The sequence below is a fragment of the Electrophorus electricus genome, chromosome 6 (assembly GCF_041902795.1).
Source record: "Electrophorus electricus isolate QZ-2024a chromosome 6, ASM4190279v1, whole genome shotgun sequence".
NCBI classification, from domain to species: Eukaryota; Metazoa; Chordata; class Actinopteri; order Gymnotiformes; family Gymnotidae; genus Electrophorus; species Electrophorus electricus.
In genome coordinates, this window is record NC_137502.1 from 25,202,023 (window position 1) to 25,219,555 (window position 17,533).

General features: G+C 42.9%; 1 protein-coding gene across 6 annotated transcripts in view; it reads left to right on the top strand.

The window, feature by feature from the left end:
* The window catches only part of plch1 (phospholipase C, eta 1), a 61,079-nt gene that overhangs the window by 5,456 nt on the left and 38,090 nt on the right, over window positions 1-17,533 (top strand). For 5 of the 6 annotated variants that reach the window (XM_081716109.1, XM_081716108.1, XM_027029067.3 and 2 more), the window contains one exon: window positions 1,023-1,147. In XM_081716109.1, the coding sequence (XP_081572235.1) occupies window positions 1,084-1,147 (64 nt within the window). In that variant the 5' untranslated portion in view covers window positions 1,023-1,083. Of the gene's footprint in view, window positions 1-1,022; window positions 1,148-1,618; window positions 1,683-17,533 lie in introns of those variants that run through there. The other variant, XM_081716110.1, reaches the window with a different exon arrangement.

The following is a 17,533-nucleotide window of genomic DNA, read 5'->3' on the forward strand; positions in this document are numbered from 1 at the left end:
GCATGTGGCATGCCAGTTTTATTAGGCAGGTCTGCTGTAAAACCAGAGCAGCGAGCGATAATAAGGCAACAAGACAACCAATAGCCGGCCAGAAAAGGTGGTACTCTCTCACCATCTCCTGATTGGGCACTTAAACATTTGACTTGCCCTGGGACTGAGAGCCAGTCCACTTTATTAAACCCTTAATTATCCGCACCAGATGAGGTCACACTCGGGGCCGCTTCGAGTCCTTCTGGAGGGCTGTTTTGGCTGTTTTGGCTGCAGGCTCTGAGTAAAGCTACAGAAGCCCTTTCGCTGGGAGAAGACGGCCCTTGCGGATCATCGCAAGCATTCATTAAGAGACCCGAGGATGCCGTCTGATTGTAGTTATAGGGCAGTGGAGAGAAGGCTTTGTCTCCTCTTGGCTTGGCGGAGCCTGATTAAAAATCATAAATAATTATTGCTTGTTTTAAATGCAGACTTGCACTTAATCAACTCTGGTATCTTTTAACATAAGCTAAAAATATCTTTTGACAGTCATATAATTTAAAGCTAATTTTACTAAACAGCATACTCTGAGACAATAACAGTTTTTGATGTCTATTGTAGATGTGTATCTTGTCAGCAAAAATGATTAAAGGGAAATTGCTATAACCTGCAATTTCTGCAGCAGACACACACACGCGCACACACATTTCTTCCTCTCTTTCCTCTTCCTCACCTATATTTTACCCTCTCCTTGTGGTCTCTGTGGTTTGTAATTTACTTGGAACAAATTTAAATATGGCATTTCCACTCAGTACTCAGTGTGCCGGCACGGCTATGGAGTTCGTATTTGTGTGATTAGAGTTCTTCCTCCTCCTCAACAACAGCATCATCATCATTATTAGTATTATTATTATTATTATTATTATTTTACTATTAACAGTAAAATTCTCTCTCACTCCAATAACTGTGAATTAGACATTGCAGTCACTGCAAATGAAATATTTAGGGAAAACATATCTCATTCTTCTGCCTTGTGTGTCTCTGCTTCTGTCCAGGTTACCCCTCTGTCCCCAAACCTCTGTCCCTCTGTCTTTGGCCCTCAAGGACTTCTGGAGGATGGACATGTCTGGAAGTCCACAGTACTGCCGTCATTTCCTGACGGACAACAGCACATTTCATGGTCAGTTTGGCGTTCAGTCAACACACTGCTGTTCCATAAGGGGAGGGGCTGGCATTGCTCAGATGGACAAACAAATTAAGTAAACATAATTATAATCTGTCTTGGCAAAGCGGTTTATCATCAGCAACTGTATCTTATGTCAGTGACTACCAGTCAGATGTTTGCTTCCAAATAAATCATAAAAACCTTGATGCTTAATACTTTCTTAATGGCTGCTTGGAATAAATAAAACAAGTAATAAATAAAACTAGGAATAAAAACAAGGAATCAATAAAACATTGACTAGATAAAGCCCTTCTCTCTAATGGTACAGTCCTGTTCAGGTGAGATTTCACATACTTGTGTAAGCACAGCAGTTTCTGTTCCATTTCATACACTGCACAGACCAAGGTATAAGTGCAAAGCATCCTGCAGTTAAGAACGTATTTGATACAGTTTAGATTGACTGTATGGAAATGTGATTCATGTCAGTAGGCACAAGGGGGCGCACTCGCACGCTACGAAGGCAATCTCCCCACGTAATGGACTATTAAGTGTGAGTATGCAAACGTGAATAGATTATACCGGCTGAGTCATTCCGGCTAAATAATAGGAAAACCGTTTATTTAAACACTGGAATAGTGCCATCGCCATCAGGCTGTCATAAAATATACAACCTGCTTTTTCATCCCTGTGTGACTATATACTATATTTTCACCATATTTAAGCCTATTACAAATACAGGAAAACATTCTAATCAACTAGTTTACTATGCTTTTCCCAAACACTGGTTACTGGGTGAGACCAGAGTTATTATATGTGATATTCTTAACATTCAGTAGAAAATGTCATATTAGGATGTTAATTATGTGGGTATATATTTAGAAATGCTCTGAGCAGGTTTGCTGCTGGACTGCGTCTTGTATATGTGTCATCAGATTAAGTCTGAATCACCCACTGGAGGCAAGCGAGAAGCAGGACAACCGCTGTGTCAACTGCGTACGTGTGTGTGTGTGCGTGTGCGTGTGTGTGTGTGTGTGTCTGTCTGTCTGTCTGTCTGTCTGTCGTAATACTGCAGTGCTCTGCTTGAGTGTTAGAAGTAGAAAAGGGTTGGTGTAAGGTTTGATCAGAGTAACAGAAGGCTTGTAACTCAGTCCCAGTCTGTCGGGTGTGCATATATCAGGCTTCGGGTGGAAGTGTGGAGAAGAAGCTGGCCTTACACTTGCAGCTGTAGTCTTCATCTGCTCCCTCGGTTTAGTTATTTTACTTAATTTTATTGACATTGGGCTCATTAGAACACAGCGATGTTTAGATGCTTTGAACTCCTTCATCATATTGTATCGTGATGTTATATCGGTGTATCTAATGGTGAGATACTCGATGAAAACCAGTTTAAGGTCTTATGGTGTGGTGGGTTGTGGGTTGATGTATGGGAGCAGGCTGAGTGTAGAGGAGACAGTCTAGCAGCCTGATGCCCATCAATGTTCCTCTTAGCTGTTTTATACAACACAGCTCAATGGTGCTGTAATTTAGCCCTCAACCGACAAGCTTATCACCCAGTTTGACTGACTGACTGACTGACAGAGAGAGCGAGAGCGCGAGAGAGCGAGAGAGAGAGAGAGAAAGAAAAAGTCCAACCTGTCTGGAGAGAGGAGGTGACAGGTAAATGTTGTGGTATGCTTTAATTAGATCCACTGTCCCTTACACCACTCACACACACACACACACACACACACACAGACTCTCTCTTTCTCTCCCTCCAAATCTCTGGTCAATTTGGCTGTCAGACTGTTGATGGTTTGTTTCTCTTCAGAGAAATCAGTGATGGAGGATGAGACCAGGAAGAATGGGGGTACAGTTGTGTAGGTGTGGAAATATTAGGAATGTGGACCCAGAGATCAAATCAGACTATAAAAAATGTTCTGTATGTGTGTGGGGTGGGTATACACAGTGTGTGTGTGTGTGTGTGTGTGTGTGTGTGTGTGTGTGGGTGTAATCGTTGTATTTGTGTGTTGCATAAACTGATAAATACCATGAACACCAATAATATCTTTCAGAACAACACAACCTACACACACACACACACACACACACACACACAGACACACACACACACACACACAGAACAGAAAAACATGGAGCTTTGATTGTTAAATGAAATATAATGGTCGATACCGAGGAGGCCAGTAGATGTCTTGCCACTCCAGACATATTGATCTTTTCGCTGACATCTCAGTCCACTCTCTTGCCTATCAATAAGGGTCTGCTCTGATCCAATCTTTGAACACCATTCTGGGACACTTTGACCTTCTGCTGAGGACAAAATGTTCTAGAATAACCAACCAAAGTCAGTGTCCTTCACAAAGGCATTATCAAAATGTTAAAATCACATGTGCACGCATACACAAACAAACACCATACACAGCAAAAAAAACACCCAAAATGATTCCATAGAGGGATCAGGGAGCTCTCTGTGATATCTGACGAGTCCTTTATGTATCAGCACTGACAGGCACCCTCCCCACATACCCAAATGCAAATGATGAAGATATGTCTCTGATTAGAATGCCGTGAACACCGCTCCCCCAATCCCAGACTGAAACTCTCATATATTTTCTAAGTCTTTATTTCCGCATTGCTGCTGCTGAAGTGATGAATGGGGCCGGGAAGCCCCAGGGACAGCTCTCGAGTCAGGCACACTGAGCCATTAACTGTCATTTCCGAGAATCATGGGCCACTTCTCCCGAACACAGGTTGTGCATAGCTGTAGTCAGAAAAGGTGACTCTACACTGACAGTGCAATTTAGTACAACGTGATGCTTTTCCTTTGTCTGGTGGGGCAAAAAGCCAAAAGGGCCCCATGGGTTTTATGTAAGTGCTGAAATGAGGCCAGCGTGAGAAGCGTTGTCACATGCCAGCTTAGCCTCACTGATGGAGCATAAACAAGGATACTCTGGGATGGATGTGTTTTAGATGGTGTTTGTTTCTTTTCTCCTTTTATGACAAACCCCAGTGTTCACTAACACCACCACCCAACCCCTGAATCATCTCCTAATTAGAAGAACCTAGCCATGCAGGCAAAGTCTTCTAGTCCCACTGAAGAGAGTCTCCTTCTGAGACCTGAGCCCATGGAAACATAGCTCGAGGTGAGCTTCATTTGATGTAGGTCCTAAACTCTGGACATGTGACAGAAAAGCATTGGTCTCTGTGTGTGTGTGCGTGCGTGTGTGTGCGTGCGTGTGTGTGCGTGCGTGTGTGTGCGTGTGTGTGTGTGTGTCACCACCCAGTCATACAGGAACCTCAGCAACTGAACACCCAGGATGACTGGAGCAAGTAGAACATCCATGAACTTTGTGCCCATCCTGAGTTCTGAATCAAGTGAATCAGATCTCACAGATTCTGATTAATCTATGTGGGTAGTTCACAATAATTAAATCAATACAATGAGTCAGAAAGCAATACACTAATTCAACTGAATTCAACCCATGTGCGCTAATAGTACTTTTTCAATTAGTAACTGGTGCCCACCAACCTCAATAAGCAACCATTTATATATGGATTTTTGTTTTGCTTCAAGTAATATAGAATGCTCAGTGGAATTTATAAAGAATCTCGCGGCATTAAAAATTAAATATTTAAAGGTGACTTGAATAATTAAAAAATTGTTATTGGTCACGCAGTTAAACATGTCTTACTTTCGACTTTCTTTTGTATAGGCGATACATAACCCATTTCACGTTCTTTGGCCTTTATTCGCTCGTCATCTTTGTTCACTAATCATCAACCTTGTTCACTAATGACATTCTTATTCAGTTGATACATATGGGCTACGACTGCAAGTCCGCGTGCAGACGCGTTGCATGGACTCGGTTTGTGCCCCCTCACTGCGACTGTCGGTCTCTCCGGGGCTGATAGATGGGAAAATAATGCTTGGTAGACTTGTGCCTTTTGCATCCAGGAACAAGGGAAAAAACAGTCGAGTTTAAAAAAAATAACCTGGCTCAGCACATGGCTTTTCAATGACCTAAAAGATTTGGCCCAAGAGATTCAGCAGGGTTTTCTTTCTTTTAAAAATATATTATAAATCAGATAAAGTAATTCAGAACCAGCCGTTTCCCCTGGAGTACGTCACCGCTTCTCTCTTTGCGCGTGGCTCATGTGTGACTGAGTGACTTGCGCAGATTGAACGATTTTAAACTCTGTGAAACGCTAGAGACAAGTATTGGGGTTCACCAGACACACAATAAGTGTAGCGATTAGATGAAAGGATATAAAAACCAACCTCAAATGACGTTTATTTCAATCTGTAGTTACTGTTCACGAAAAGTAGTGACAGAAATTTCTTTTGCAACATTTACTCGTTTGCAACGTTTTGCTGACAACTGTTACGTGGTTCCATCTGATCTACACTTAAATAATTAAGCTGTCTAACGCGCAAAAATCATGTCTGAGAAACTCAAGTGGTCAAACCTGTGGTCTTTGTAAACAATTTGAAATACAGTAGCGTTAAAGATTAATTATTAGACCCTCTTAGACCCTCTTAACTCACCCTGCAAACTCACCCCCACACACGGACACACACACACAAACGTACACAAATACAGAACGCACTCGTTTCGCCGAATGTTCGAAAACACCAATGAAACCAGCTAATAGCCTCCCGGGTAGAGCCCATGCGGACACATTCACTGTCGCTGTGGTCCCTGCAAACCGAAACGCAATGAGAGCAAAGCGAGAGAGCGTGCGCGCTGAAGAGAGAGGGCACAGAAGGAATGGATATTGGAAAGGTTCTTCTCGCGCTCCGGGATTCTGCATGTCCAAATGGATTTAGTTGTTTATTTTTCTAAGACCGATCTGGGATTGCACTGTGCATTTAAAAAAATACTTCGTATTTTGCTGAGAGAAGGAATGTTTGGAAAGGGTGCCAAAATTATATGGAACAGCGCGGTGACACCTGCTTTCTAAAGACCGTCCCTTTCGTTTCGATTTTTTGGGAAAGGATCATTTGGTTAACGCGATGTGCGCATGGGATCATCTATAATGGCAGAACTAGAAGTTTTGAAAAATCTCAGTTTTGAAAGGGGTGAGTCTTTTTTGCATTTTATTTTTACTCAGATATGAGGTGTCATATTTTTCTGCGGTATAAATTTGACCAAAGTAAGAATTGTGCTGGGATCAGACTACTACTACTTCTAATAGTAATTATAATGTTTCATTCCATCTAGTCAAACGAGAAACATTATATATAAATATATGCGTGTTTGTTTTGGGGGTTGATTTTCTTACTCTCCAGACACCCTTTAGGCTACGTTTGCTCTGGGCAGGTCGCTGTCCGTGGTGCTACAACGGAACGCATGTTCGCTTGAATGGGAGGGGTCGCGAAGTTCGTCTCGCGCCATTAGATTTCATACACTGTTGTCAACTTGATAAGTCTTTAAAATGAAGATATTCCACTCATTCGTCTTAAATGTATTCAGTTACTCTCGACAAATTATTCTTGTGGAATGTGTGGACACCTTTAACCTGAATTGATTACAATAAATCTGTGTACCACAGAATCGAATTGTGCTATCGCTTTACACTTCTCGATTCGATTTTATTTTGCTGTTGCAACCAAAAACATTCCTTCACACACATCGACTATGAAACACATTTCTATTGTAAGCCCAAGTCCAGATGGCGATATTAGGTCTGAATGTGCCCTCAGGACAACCTTCTTATAGGTACCAGGATTTTTTGACGCACGTCACCTCAGTCAGTGGCAACTGCGCAGAAAATGCTTGTAGGACGCGCACCTGCGTTATCATTAACGTGACACTAAATTCGATTGGCTTAATCTTTAAGAATACCAGCGTGTGAATTTCACCCTGATCTTAGTGACTGACTGCAGAAAAATGTTCAATTTCACACTAAAACCCTTTTATTAAGAAACCTTAAGGTAAAGATGATACAAATGAAATATACCTTAACTCCCATTCAGTTTTGAATAATCAAATGCAGAATTCAGCAATCTGTCAAATAATAACAATAAATTATACGAATGACAAATAAGTGTGATAACGAGCCGCTGTACTGAAGCACAAGGCCAGTTTGGGTGCAGAACTAACCTTAGAGATGGGAAATTCATGTTGCTGTGTGCTGCAGCTGAATTCTCTCTGCATACCACTTAAACCTCATGCTGCTTCTTATCGTGTCAGTACATTTACATTTGGCCGACGCTCTTATTCAGAGCAACTTGCATATTTATCAATGCAAGTCAGTAGATTCTTTACTTTCTGCAATTCTATGAGTCCACACTTGTTTATATTTATCCTGAAGTGTCTTTGTTTATGCACAGGTGTGTATTTACACTGTATGTGTGTGTACGTGTTTTCTGTGTGTGGATGTGTGTGCAAAGAGTGTCTGTCAGTCAGTGTGTACTGATGGATGGGTTGACTACAAGGAAGATGTGCGTTTTATGTAAGAATGAGTGCTTTATGTAGAAATGAGTGTTTAATGTAGAAATGCGCCTTCTCTTTCTGCACATTGATGAGGCTCGGCAGGTCTCCAAATGCTTCAGGGCACAAACCAAATGGCTCTTCTTTTTGCTTCTCCCCTCTTCTCTCCTCTATCTCCCCTCTCCTGTACCTCCCATCTTCTCTCCTCTCCTCTCCTCTCCTCTACTCTCTTTTCATCTCCCTGTATCTTATTCAAACTGGAGTTATCTGGTTGTGTATAAGATTTATAAACTCCTCTTAGAAAAGCTGTGCTTTGGGCTTCCCTGCAGGCTGACAGCATATTTAAGGGGCCTGTGTTTGTTGTTCCTGAATGTTTTCAAGTTGCTTACCTGTTTATACTTAAGTTTCTCTGAAATACTAGAATCTCTACTGTGGTGAAGTAATGCAGCCCTAATTAGTAGATATGGTGGAGAATAAATCATGGATTTTCCTTGTTGTCCAAGTACAGCTCTTGGGCATGAGTCAGACACCCTTAACCATTACAGTTTGCAGAATATTTCCTTTCAGTGCTTCCCGCTTAGCCATTCTTTGTGACACAGAGGAGATTAGCCAGGGCACAGAGGTGGCTGACTCTGTTCTCTGAGATACCGCTACTGGCAGTGCTCAGTCCGTGCACTGGGCAATGGCACAAGGCAAAACTGGGTAGGATGGGGGTCCTCCTGACCCCACCCAGCTGGCCTCCTTCCTTCTCCAAGAACATCCACCCACCAATTTTCCTGACAACAGTGCTTTGACGTCGGTCCCTGGAGCTGCCAGCAGGTGCACAGTCAGAAGTGGATTCGTGCATTCATTAGTGCTCTGTGCTGCTGTTTTCATGCCGCTGTAGGGCCCAGAAGGGGCTCCGTTCCTAGAGCAGCAGCAGTGGCGTTTCATCCCCCTTCCCAACCCACAATGCAGCGGCTGCAAGAAGCGCTGCGTTCCTGCGGCTGGCCCCCATTTGTGGGAGGAGCTCGTGGTTGGGATTCTCTGGTCTGCTGGGAGACTCCTGCCAGGAGATGTTTTCCAGCAGACATCCACCAGGCTGCTGTCCGTGGTCCTTAATTAGCTTCCGCACGTCCTATCCACCCCAAAGCTTTTTCAGCCATCAGAAGACAGATTTCTAATGATCACAATGACCCAAGCTGCTGCAGGACTTTCTGAATAGATGCAGCCTCTGCACATATGCAGTTAATTGCCTAGATATACTGATGAAATATTCAGTTTGTTACGTTTAGAATGCCAGTAATGTGGGGGAAAAAAACTGCTTGTGAAAGCATGCCACCTTATGTGTTAACCATGATGACATGCAAGGCCCTGTGGCTGTCAGGGGAAATTATTTATTAATGTGTGAATAAACGTGCGCTTTTTTCATGACGCTACAACTTTAGGCAGCAGCAGGATGAATGCTGAAATGTACATGAAGCATTCTTACCTGCTTGGATCCAACCAGCCAAAGCCACTGAATGGCGCTTTACCTCGTGGGAGGATTATTCTGGCCTGACCACAACAGTCACCTGATCGGGACACCTCTGAGCATGCAGTCTACCTACTGAGTCAAAAATGCGTGCAGTATAGGCCTGACGGAACTTCATGTGGTCGCCTGGGTCAGGTGATCACCAGTGTCTGCAAAGGATTTTCCACCACATTCTTCACATGATAATTGTACTTAAAAACCTTAGTTTGTTCATTACATTAATTCATCTCAAATGAGTGGGGCTATGTTTAAATACCACCATTATTTCTATATATTTTGCACGATATAAATGACCAACTGAACCAATGGTTTTAAGGATAGTTTTTAATACGTGTTTTTTTTACACTTTATCTTCTTGGACCCACTTGCAACATCAAGAATATTGCCTGAGAGCTAGGCCTTAGAGAAATTGCCCTGCCAGCTTGCTAAAATGTCCATGTTGCTTAGAGAAATTGGTTCAGAAGGGTCTTCCTTTGGAGACTGAATCTCTACTGTAGACCGAGCTCCGACTGCTCAGGGTACTGCAATTTTCTTACTGCTCACTATCATGATTATGACCCTTGTGGTGTCAAAGCTCTCTCACTTCTGGGATGTGTGTGCTATTTCATAGTATCAAATTGTTTTTCTCCCTCTGTATATCTATACATAATCTATACATAAGCATCTACAGGTTGTGTAGAGGTTCTTTGGAAAAGGAAAAAGAAACAATTGCCTGATTAGATATTTATATATATATATATATATATATATATATATATATATATATATATATATATATATATATATATATACACACAATGTCAATATATGTATGTATTTTGACCCTTCACGTTGACCCTTCACTTCACCCCATCAACCCCCCCAAGGTAGTCACACATGCTACAGGTCGAGGCAAATGCATTATGTGTCTTTTTCTGAAACACTGCATTAGATCTTCTAAGCAAATCCTGCTCTGCTTTGACAGCTCTGTCCACAAAGGTTCAAAGGCTTTGCATAAATAGCACACAGAAGGGAGATAGAAGGGTACGGATGAGCAAAGACGAGGTGGAGTGGTGGATTGTGGGTAAATCGGTGGGCTTTGACAAGGCATTGTGCAGTGTGTGTTTGCTCGAGGTGGTGGGTGTGTGAGTGCAGTGCTGACACCCTGCATTTGGAGCTCACAGAGCTGTTCTCGGAGGTCACGGAGCTGTTTTCGGAGGTCACGGAGCTGTCCTCGGTGACAGCCGAGCGCTCCACTGTGGCCAACATGTCATCGCTGCTGGGCCACCGGTTTTACCACGTGGGGGGCAGCATGGCCGTGGTCCAGAAATGCCGTCTGGCTTATCTGGGTAAGCGCAGCTGTGTTCAGCAGAAGCTCACGGATGTTATGTGTGTGTGGGGGGGGATGGTGGGAAGTATGAGATGTTTTTCTGGATGCTACTTAATCAGGCTTTTTCTGGAGTTTGAGTGCTCTTCCTCGGTCCTGCAGGCAGTGTACATTTGTTGAGGACTGTCAACTTCTACTACGTTCATAAAGATCTGCCTTTATGTTATTAGCTATGGGGGCTTAGGCTATGTAATTATGCTCTTGACAATAGCCATCCAAAGCTCATAGACTTTAAGTCATTTGTCTTCCTAATAGGCAGGTGACATGCTTGATAAAAATACCTGCAAATCTTGTGATGATATATTGGTTTCCATATTGCCCACTCCTGTTAACAGTGGATTGCATCAGAGACTGATACTAATGAGACAGATGGACGAATTGTACAGCACCTGATTTGCCCCAGTGGATATGTGCAGGTGTCTTCCTAGAAATGAGAAACACAGGATGGAGGATGGATTTGACTGTGTTGTTGATGGTAAGTTTTTTTTGCAGGCTGATGGTGGGGCTGTGTGTGTTGAAGTCAAATTCATTGTAGGAGCTGTAACTGTGCTCAGCAGATGGCAGTAATTGTTACGAGGCACTGAGAGCGCCATTGAAGAAACCACTTCCCTCCTCTCTAAAACAACAGTATTTCATTAAGTGTTGTCATAACATCCTTTAAAAACTCTTTGTGTGTGTGTGCTCAGGCAACAGTTTAGTGTGGTATGCATGTAATTTACTCTGTATGTGTATTTGTGTGTGTGTGCCTGTATGTTAAATACATTTGGGAAAATGACATTTGTAAGTCGTCATCTTTGGAATGGGTTTAATTGAGCAGAAGTTTGGAGCATCGAGTAATGAGTGTAATCAGATGGTGAATGGTGGCTGTATGCCTAAAAGAAAGCAGTAGCCAACCCCTCCCCTATAAGCCACCCCCCACACTGGCCAACCCCCATTAGTCAACCCCCCCCAATTAACCAACTCCCCCCCACACCCCGATTAGCCAACTCCCCTAGCCAAACCCCCCATTAACCAACTCCTCCACCAATTACCCAGCCCCCCACAGTATCCAATCTCTCCTAGAGTAGCCAACCGCCCCAGACTAGCCAACGCTTACCCCATTAGCCAACCCCCCCGCCAATTACCCAACCCCCCCATTATCAGACAGCGTATAAGGCGGAATAGTGTAGGCAGCACTCTATTGTGTGTTTTTTATAGCCCAGCCAGCCTTTTTATTTACACTACTGTTTGTGTGTATGCGTTTATGTGTGTGTGTCTGTGTGTGTCTATGTGGGTGCTTTTTGTGTCTGCTGCAGACGCTCAGCAGTGGTCCACCTCCTATGGCTTTAGAAGAACTTTGCTTGCATGCTGGCACTGTCGGTAACGGCTTTCAACTAAAACAGACTGCTAGCTCTCTAGAAACTCTAGGAAGTTCTTCCAGGTTCTTTGTCTCTTAATGCACTGTCAGTAAAATGTTTACAGACACCTAGATATTTTTCCCCAAATAATGTTTAATGTTCACTTGGAAAAAATACTCCCAAACATAAAACTATTCTTTGCTAATATTTTATGTATATTTTGCAACATTCAGCTTCATATTATGCAAAGTGTCTTCCTTGTTAGAAATAGCAGATTTTGCCTTAAATAAATAATTGACAGTTTGTTTTCTCCAAGTTATAGTTAAATTCAAATATTGAAAATCTTTTCAGTAACCCAGAAAGGAAGGCAGGGAAAAATGATTGCTGGTATGAAGAAACTGGTAGGAAGAAACTACAGCAGCTTTAGCTACTAAATGAGCATATTTTAACAAATTAATAATTTATTTGTTCATTTTTAGTCTTTAATATATTAAGCTATTGCAAAGGGACAAAGAAAACATGCTCATTTATAAATTTGAAAAGTTAGGTCCCCAAAGTTGACTGGCGGTGTATATGATATACTTTTGCTTGGCATGTCTTTGAGACGAGTGATTAACCATTAATCACTGACAGTTGTTAATAGCAGAGGAGGGCTGCCGGGATGGTGACAAAGGACTCGTTTGATGATGCTTATGGAATGCTTGATTTTATGAGCTGCCTTTTTCAGATCTTTCTTTTGGGTTCGTGGTGATGACAATGAGGGGAAAAAAAGATACAGATGATAAAGGTGTACAGTTTTAAGGAAGATGACGAAGCGCGTGCTTGTGTGTGTGTATTAGACTTGTAGCAGGTGTGTGTCTGCATAATGCATATCCTTTCTTGTGGGTTTGTGCTCTGATGGTTCTGAGGCAGGAGTGCGCGCTGTGCTTTGTTGATCCGGGCGTCACAGAGCCGGAATCTTTATGACCCAATTATTTAGTGTTTGATATCTCCCTGCACTGTTGCTCACAGTCTGCTTTGATCTGATCTCTCTCTCTCTCTCTCTCTCTCTCTCTCTCTCTCTCTCTCTCTCTCTCTCTCCCTCTCTCCCTCTCTGTCTCTCATTTCCTACTTCTCTGTATGGGATGCTAGCTTTTCCTTCCCTTCTCCCTTTGCTCTTGGTCTCTGTGCTGCACTCTTACACTTGCTGTCTTAAGCTTCTTCAGTTTTTCTAACTGTCTCACATGCATTCTACATCTATAGGTCTGCATCAATGCCTGACACTCACGCTACCTCTGACTTTATCGCCATTCCTCACTCTGCCTCTCTGTCTTTTCTCACATTTCTCGTGCTACATCTCTGTCTTTCTCATCATTTCTCACTCTGCCTCTCTGTCTTTTCTCACATTTCTCACGCTACATCTCTGTCTTTCTCATCATTTCTCACTCTGCCTCTCTGTCTTTTGGCTTTGCTCTGTTGCACTTTCAGCAGTTCTGTAAACCTGGTGAGGACATTTGCCTCCCTACCCTGTCCCTTCTTTCTCTCTCCGTCTCTCAATATACACTCAATATGCCATGTACAGTATATAAAGTATGTAGCTTAAACTACGGTAACACACAGTAAATATAATATGCAGTAATATACAGTAAATATGCATTACATTATATACTTTCTGCATATATACGGTAATTCTGACTTAATACTGTATGTACAGTACATTTAAATCATTGTCCCACAGGCTCTTTTCTTTATCCCTGCTTTTCTCTCTCTCTCTTTACATCAGAATTAGTTGCTTTTTAAAATTTCCTTTTCCTTATGCTGTAATAACTTGGCATGTCCCTCACATGTTCTCTTGTTGTACCAACTGAATGCTCCTTCTAGTGAAATACATCTCTGGGACAGCTTTCATTAGCCATCTCTGAGCACTGATCTAGAGGCGGTTTTTGTGTCCAAAGCCATGATGAACAAGGAGGAGGTATGATCTCAGATCTGTACATCTATTGGGCTGTCCTCGGCTAGTCTCACAGAGTCAGTCTGGATGCACCCGACCAGGATGGGTTTCACTGCAATGCCTGGATTCAGTTGCACTGTTAAAATGAACGAAACAAATCTGATTGAAACCAATTGATTGCCTGCACCACATCGAGAGGAAACTATGAAAGCATTTCATGCTAATCTGTGGACACTTTTGCCCTGCCCAGCCCAATGATAGTGACCCTAGTGGCACAGACATTAAGCACACATTTGTAACATGACACCACACCTGATTTGGAACTTTCATGTAGGCTGTAATTCTTCTTCCACATCTTGACCAGTGAACTGTTCTCTACAGCACTGGCCAGCCGGTGGCCGTGTGTCTTTTGGCCTGTACCCGAGACACAGTGGAGCTCAGAAGCCGGCAGCTCTCCACACACTCAGGCTGGCGTGCCTGCCAGCTCCACACACCAACCAACCAGAGACCATTTCCTTTGCCTTTTTTGCTTTCTCTTTCCCATTTGCAGTCCGTTTTTCAGGTCTCGCGAGGGAAATGAGAGGATATCAGTTAGGATCCATAGCCTTTGGACTCCTGTTTCCTTAATGGGTGTCTTTAATGTTTTGCGTACTCTGTGTAAATCTCTTGTGTGTCAAACACATTAAAAAAAGGTGCCGTTATCCCATTTGTTAACATTTTGGTCTGAAAGCATGTCCTTATGTAGTCTGTCTTTGCACTGCAGATAAGTCAGAACCTCCAGAGGAGAGGGGCTCAGCTAAATCCTCTTCCCTGGGGTTGCCACCTCTCCCTTCAGCCGGATGAGCTCTCCGCCTCCCCTATCTCTCTCCCTGGTGATCCGGGCAGGAACTCCTCCATGGCAGGAGCAGTAATCAGGCGTGAAGGTTTATCCAACATGGGACTAATTGGGTTTAAATGAAATGGAGAGGTGTGGGACAATGACGAGCGCACTGGAGAGAGAAAGAAGAGGAGGCTTTGCAAAAGACAGAAAAAAGGGGAGGTGAAAGAAGGAGAAGGAATGAGGGAATGGCTAGGGACATGTCTGCACCTCAAACATCACATTTGGGCTCCTTGCCTTCTTTAGTAACATTCAAGTAACCGTTGTTATATTCAAGAAGTTTATTATAAGTTTTTACAGAAATCAAGATTACATATGAAATGCAAATGAAAGAACCTTATGCTCGGCCATCTTACTTACTTTTGTTGGGCTTTCAGGTAGCTGGGGACTAAGAAACCAATTCAGTGAAGCCAATTAAACCCCATGTATTAGCCCATCACAGGCCTGTGGTTCTACAGTGTACAATTAACAATCATCCATTCATTTGCCACTTGGACGCTTTTTAAAGGCCATGTGGACCCAGGTTGATGAAATGCGTTCATGTGGTGCTGGTCCAGGTGTGCATTGAGTAGCAACTTCAGCAAGACTGACCCTGGATCTCTTTGATTAGCTTCAGTTCCAATTTACATTTACAGCATTTAGCTGATACTTTTATCTAAAGCAACTTACAATTATGACTGAATACAACGAGCAATTGAGGGTTAAGGGTCTAGCTCAGGGGCCTAACAGTGGCAACTTGGAACAGCAGGGCTTGAACTAGCAACCTTCTGATTACTAGTCAAGTACATTAAGCACTGAGCTATCACTGCCCTCCCACACATGCTTCATCTAGACTGACCCTGGATCTGTTTGATGAGCTAAAGCTCCCACTTCAGCAGCATTATTAAATGGGAAGTTCAGGCACGTTTCCTTTTACTGTGGCTCACAGGCCGGCCCCGTTCTGCGCGCAGGCTTCTTTTGAAGTGACGACCGGAGGAAAAACCATCCATTATTAATTCAGCAGGCTGCTCTCTTCCTCTGCAGTTCCACAAGTGAGAGACACATGATACTCTGAGTCGGTACTTTAAAACCAGCACAGACATAAAAGAGAAATAGCAGGAGAGTGTTGAATGAAGCGAGATGATCCCTCCTTTGGGATGAGTTACATGAGTCATCTGATTTTAATTCACAATTTTTTGTTCAGTTATGTAATGATTCAATGGATTTGACGCACTGTTGGCATCGTTAATAAATTCAAAATTCACTGATTTTTTACCTTTCTTTTGAATGCTGGTAGTGAAGATACAGGTACTGAATACATTCAGTGCGTTCACAATTAGGTAACTCATTTAAAGAAGATACTTTGAAGAAAAGGCAGCTAAGATAGAAGATGGAAGATAAGTCTGGGTTCTGACTTCAGTGTGACTTCAGAAAAGTACTTTCGAATGATATGTAAATCCTTTTGTACCTTCAGAATTAGCTAAAAGGTGCTGTGAGGAAGAACAGCTTTTCGTTTCAAGGCATAAAACCCCCCACCTAGTTTTCCCAGTTCCTGAGCAGATCCACTAATGAATCTCACCGTGCCCATCTGTTTAAGATGCTATCAAGCACCTTGCTCGTCTCGTTTTCTGTTTCCCCCAAATTTATCTCCATGGAGAACATAACATAACATATATATATATATATATATATATATATATATATATATATATATAGCTCTGCATGGCCAAGGAGCAAAAGAAAATTGACCAGCTGCTAACTACCAACCCACATCTGAAAGCAGGACGGGATTTGTCATGAAGGACCCCAACAAGGACCAAACACCATCCAACTACAGAACAAGAACCTGCCCACAACAGGGAAGCTCCTGTCAGGAATACTAGCCAAGCTAAATGGGCACATGTGCAGGTACATGCTCAGAAGGGGATTGGTAACAACAGCAGAGGCTCAAAACACCACCTGCTGACAGACAGTGCTGTCCATCCGGATTCCAAGACCAGCCAGAACAACCTAAGCTTTGCCTGGATTGGCTACAAGAAAGCCTAGGCCTCAATTTCACACACTTGGATACTCCAACACCTACCCCTGTGTAAAGTCAATAAGACCATAATGGACTTTCCCAGAATTCAGTAAATCACTGGAGGACAGCACTAAAAGCCAACTTGAAGACATTTGCCCAGGGGGCTGTAAAGTGTGATATATTCCAAGGAGATGCACCATACCCACTGCTGTTCTGCATAGACCTGAATCCTCTCAGCCAGATCTTCAATAAGAGTGGGTAAGGGTACAGATTCAGGAATGGAGCTACATGTACAGGGAGATTGGAATTACCTGCACATGGATGACATAAAGCTGTAAGGCAAGACGGAAAGGGACATTGACTTACTGATCCACCTGACCAGGATCTACAGTAAGGATATATGAATGTCATTCAGGCTGATGAAGTGTGGTCTGATGAAAAAAAAAAAAAAAGAGCAAAAGTCATCAGGAAATTCACCTTCCAGAAGGTCATATAACAGAGCTGGATGACAGTTACAAATGCCTGCGGATTTTCAAATCACATGGGAACCATGAGGCAGAAATGAGGACAACCGCAACATTGTCCCTCCACAGGGTAAGACAGGTTCTCAAGAACCACTGTAATGGTAACAATCAGATCAAAGCCCTAAACCCGTATGACCTACCAGAAATCAGATACTCAGCAGGCTCAATAAACTGGCCAAGAGAACTACAGGCTCCTGATGTCAAGACCAGAAAACTCCTCACAATGCATAGGGCACTCCACCTGTGATCCAGCAGTCACTAATCATGGCAGCACAAGATCAAGCTCTAAGATCTAGGTTGATTGAGCAGGGGTGTGTCACACCAGAAAAGACCCAAAATGCAGACTGCGCAGAGGAGCCTCTGGTACCTGGTAGCAGGATGCAAGGTGCTGGCAGGGAAAACAAACACTGAGGGAAAAAAAACA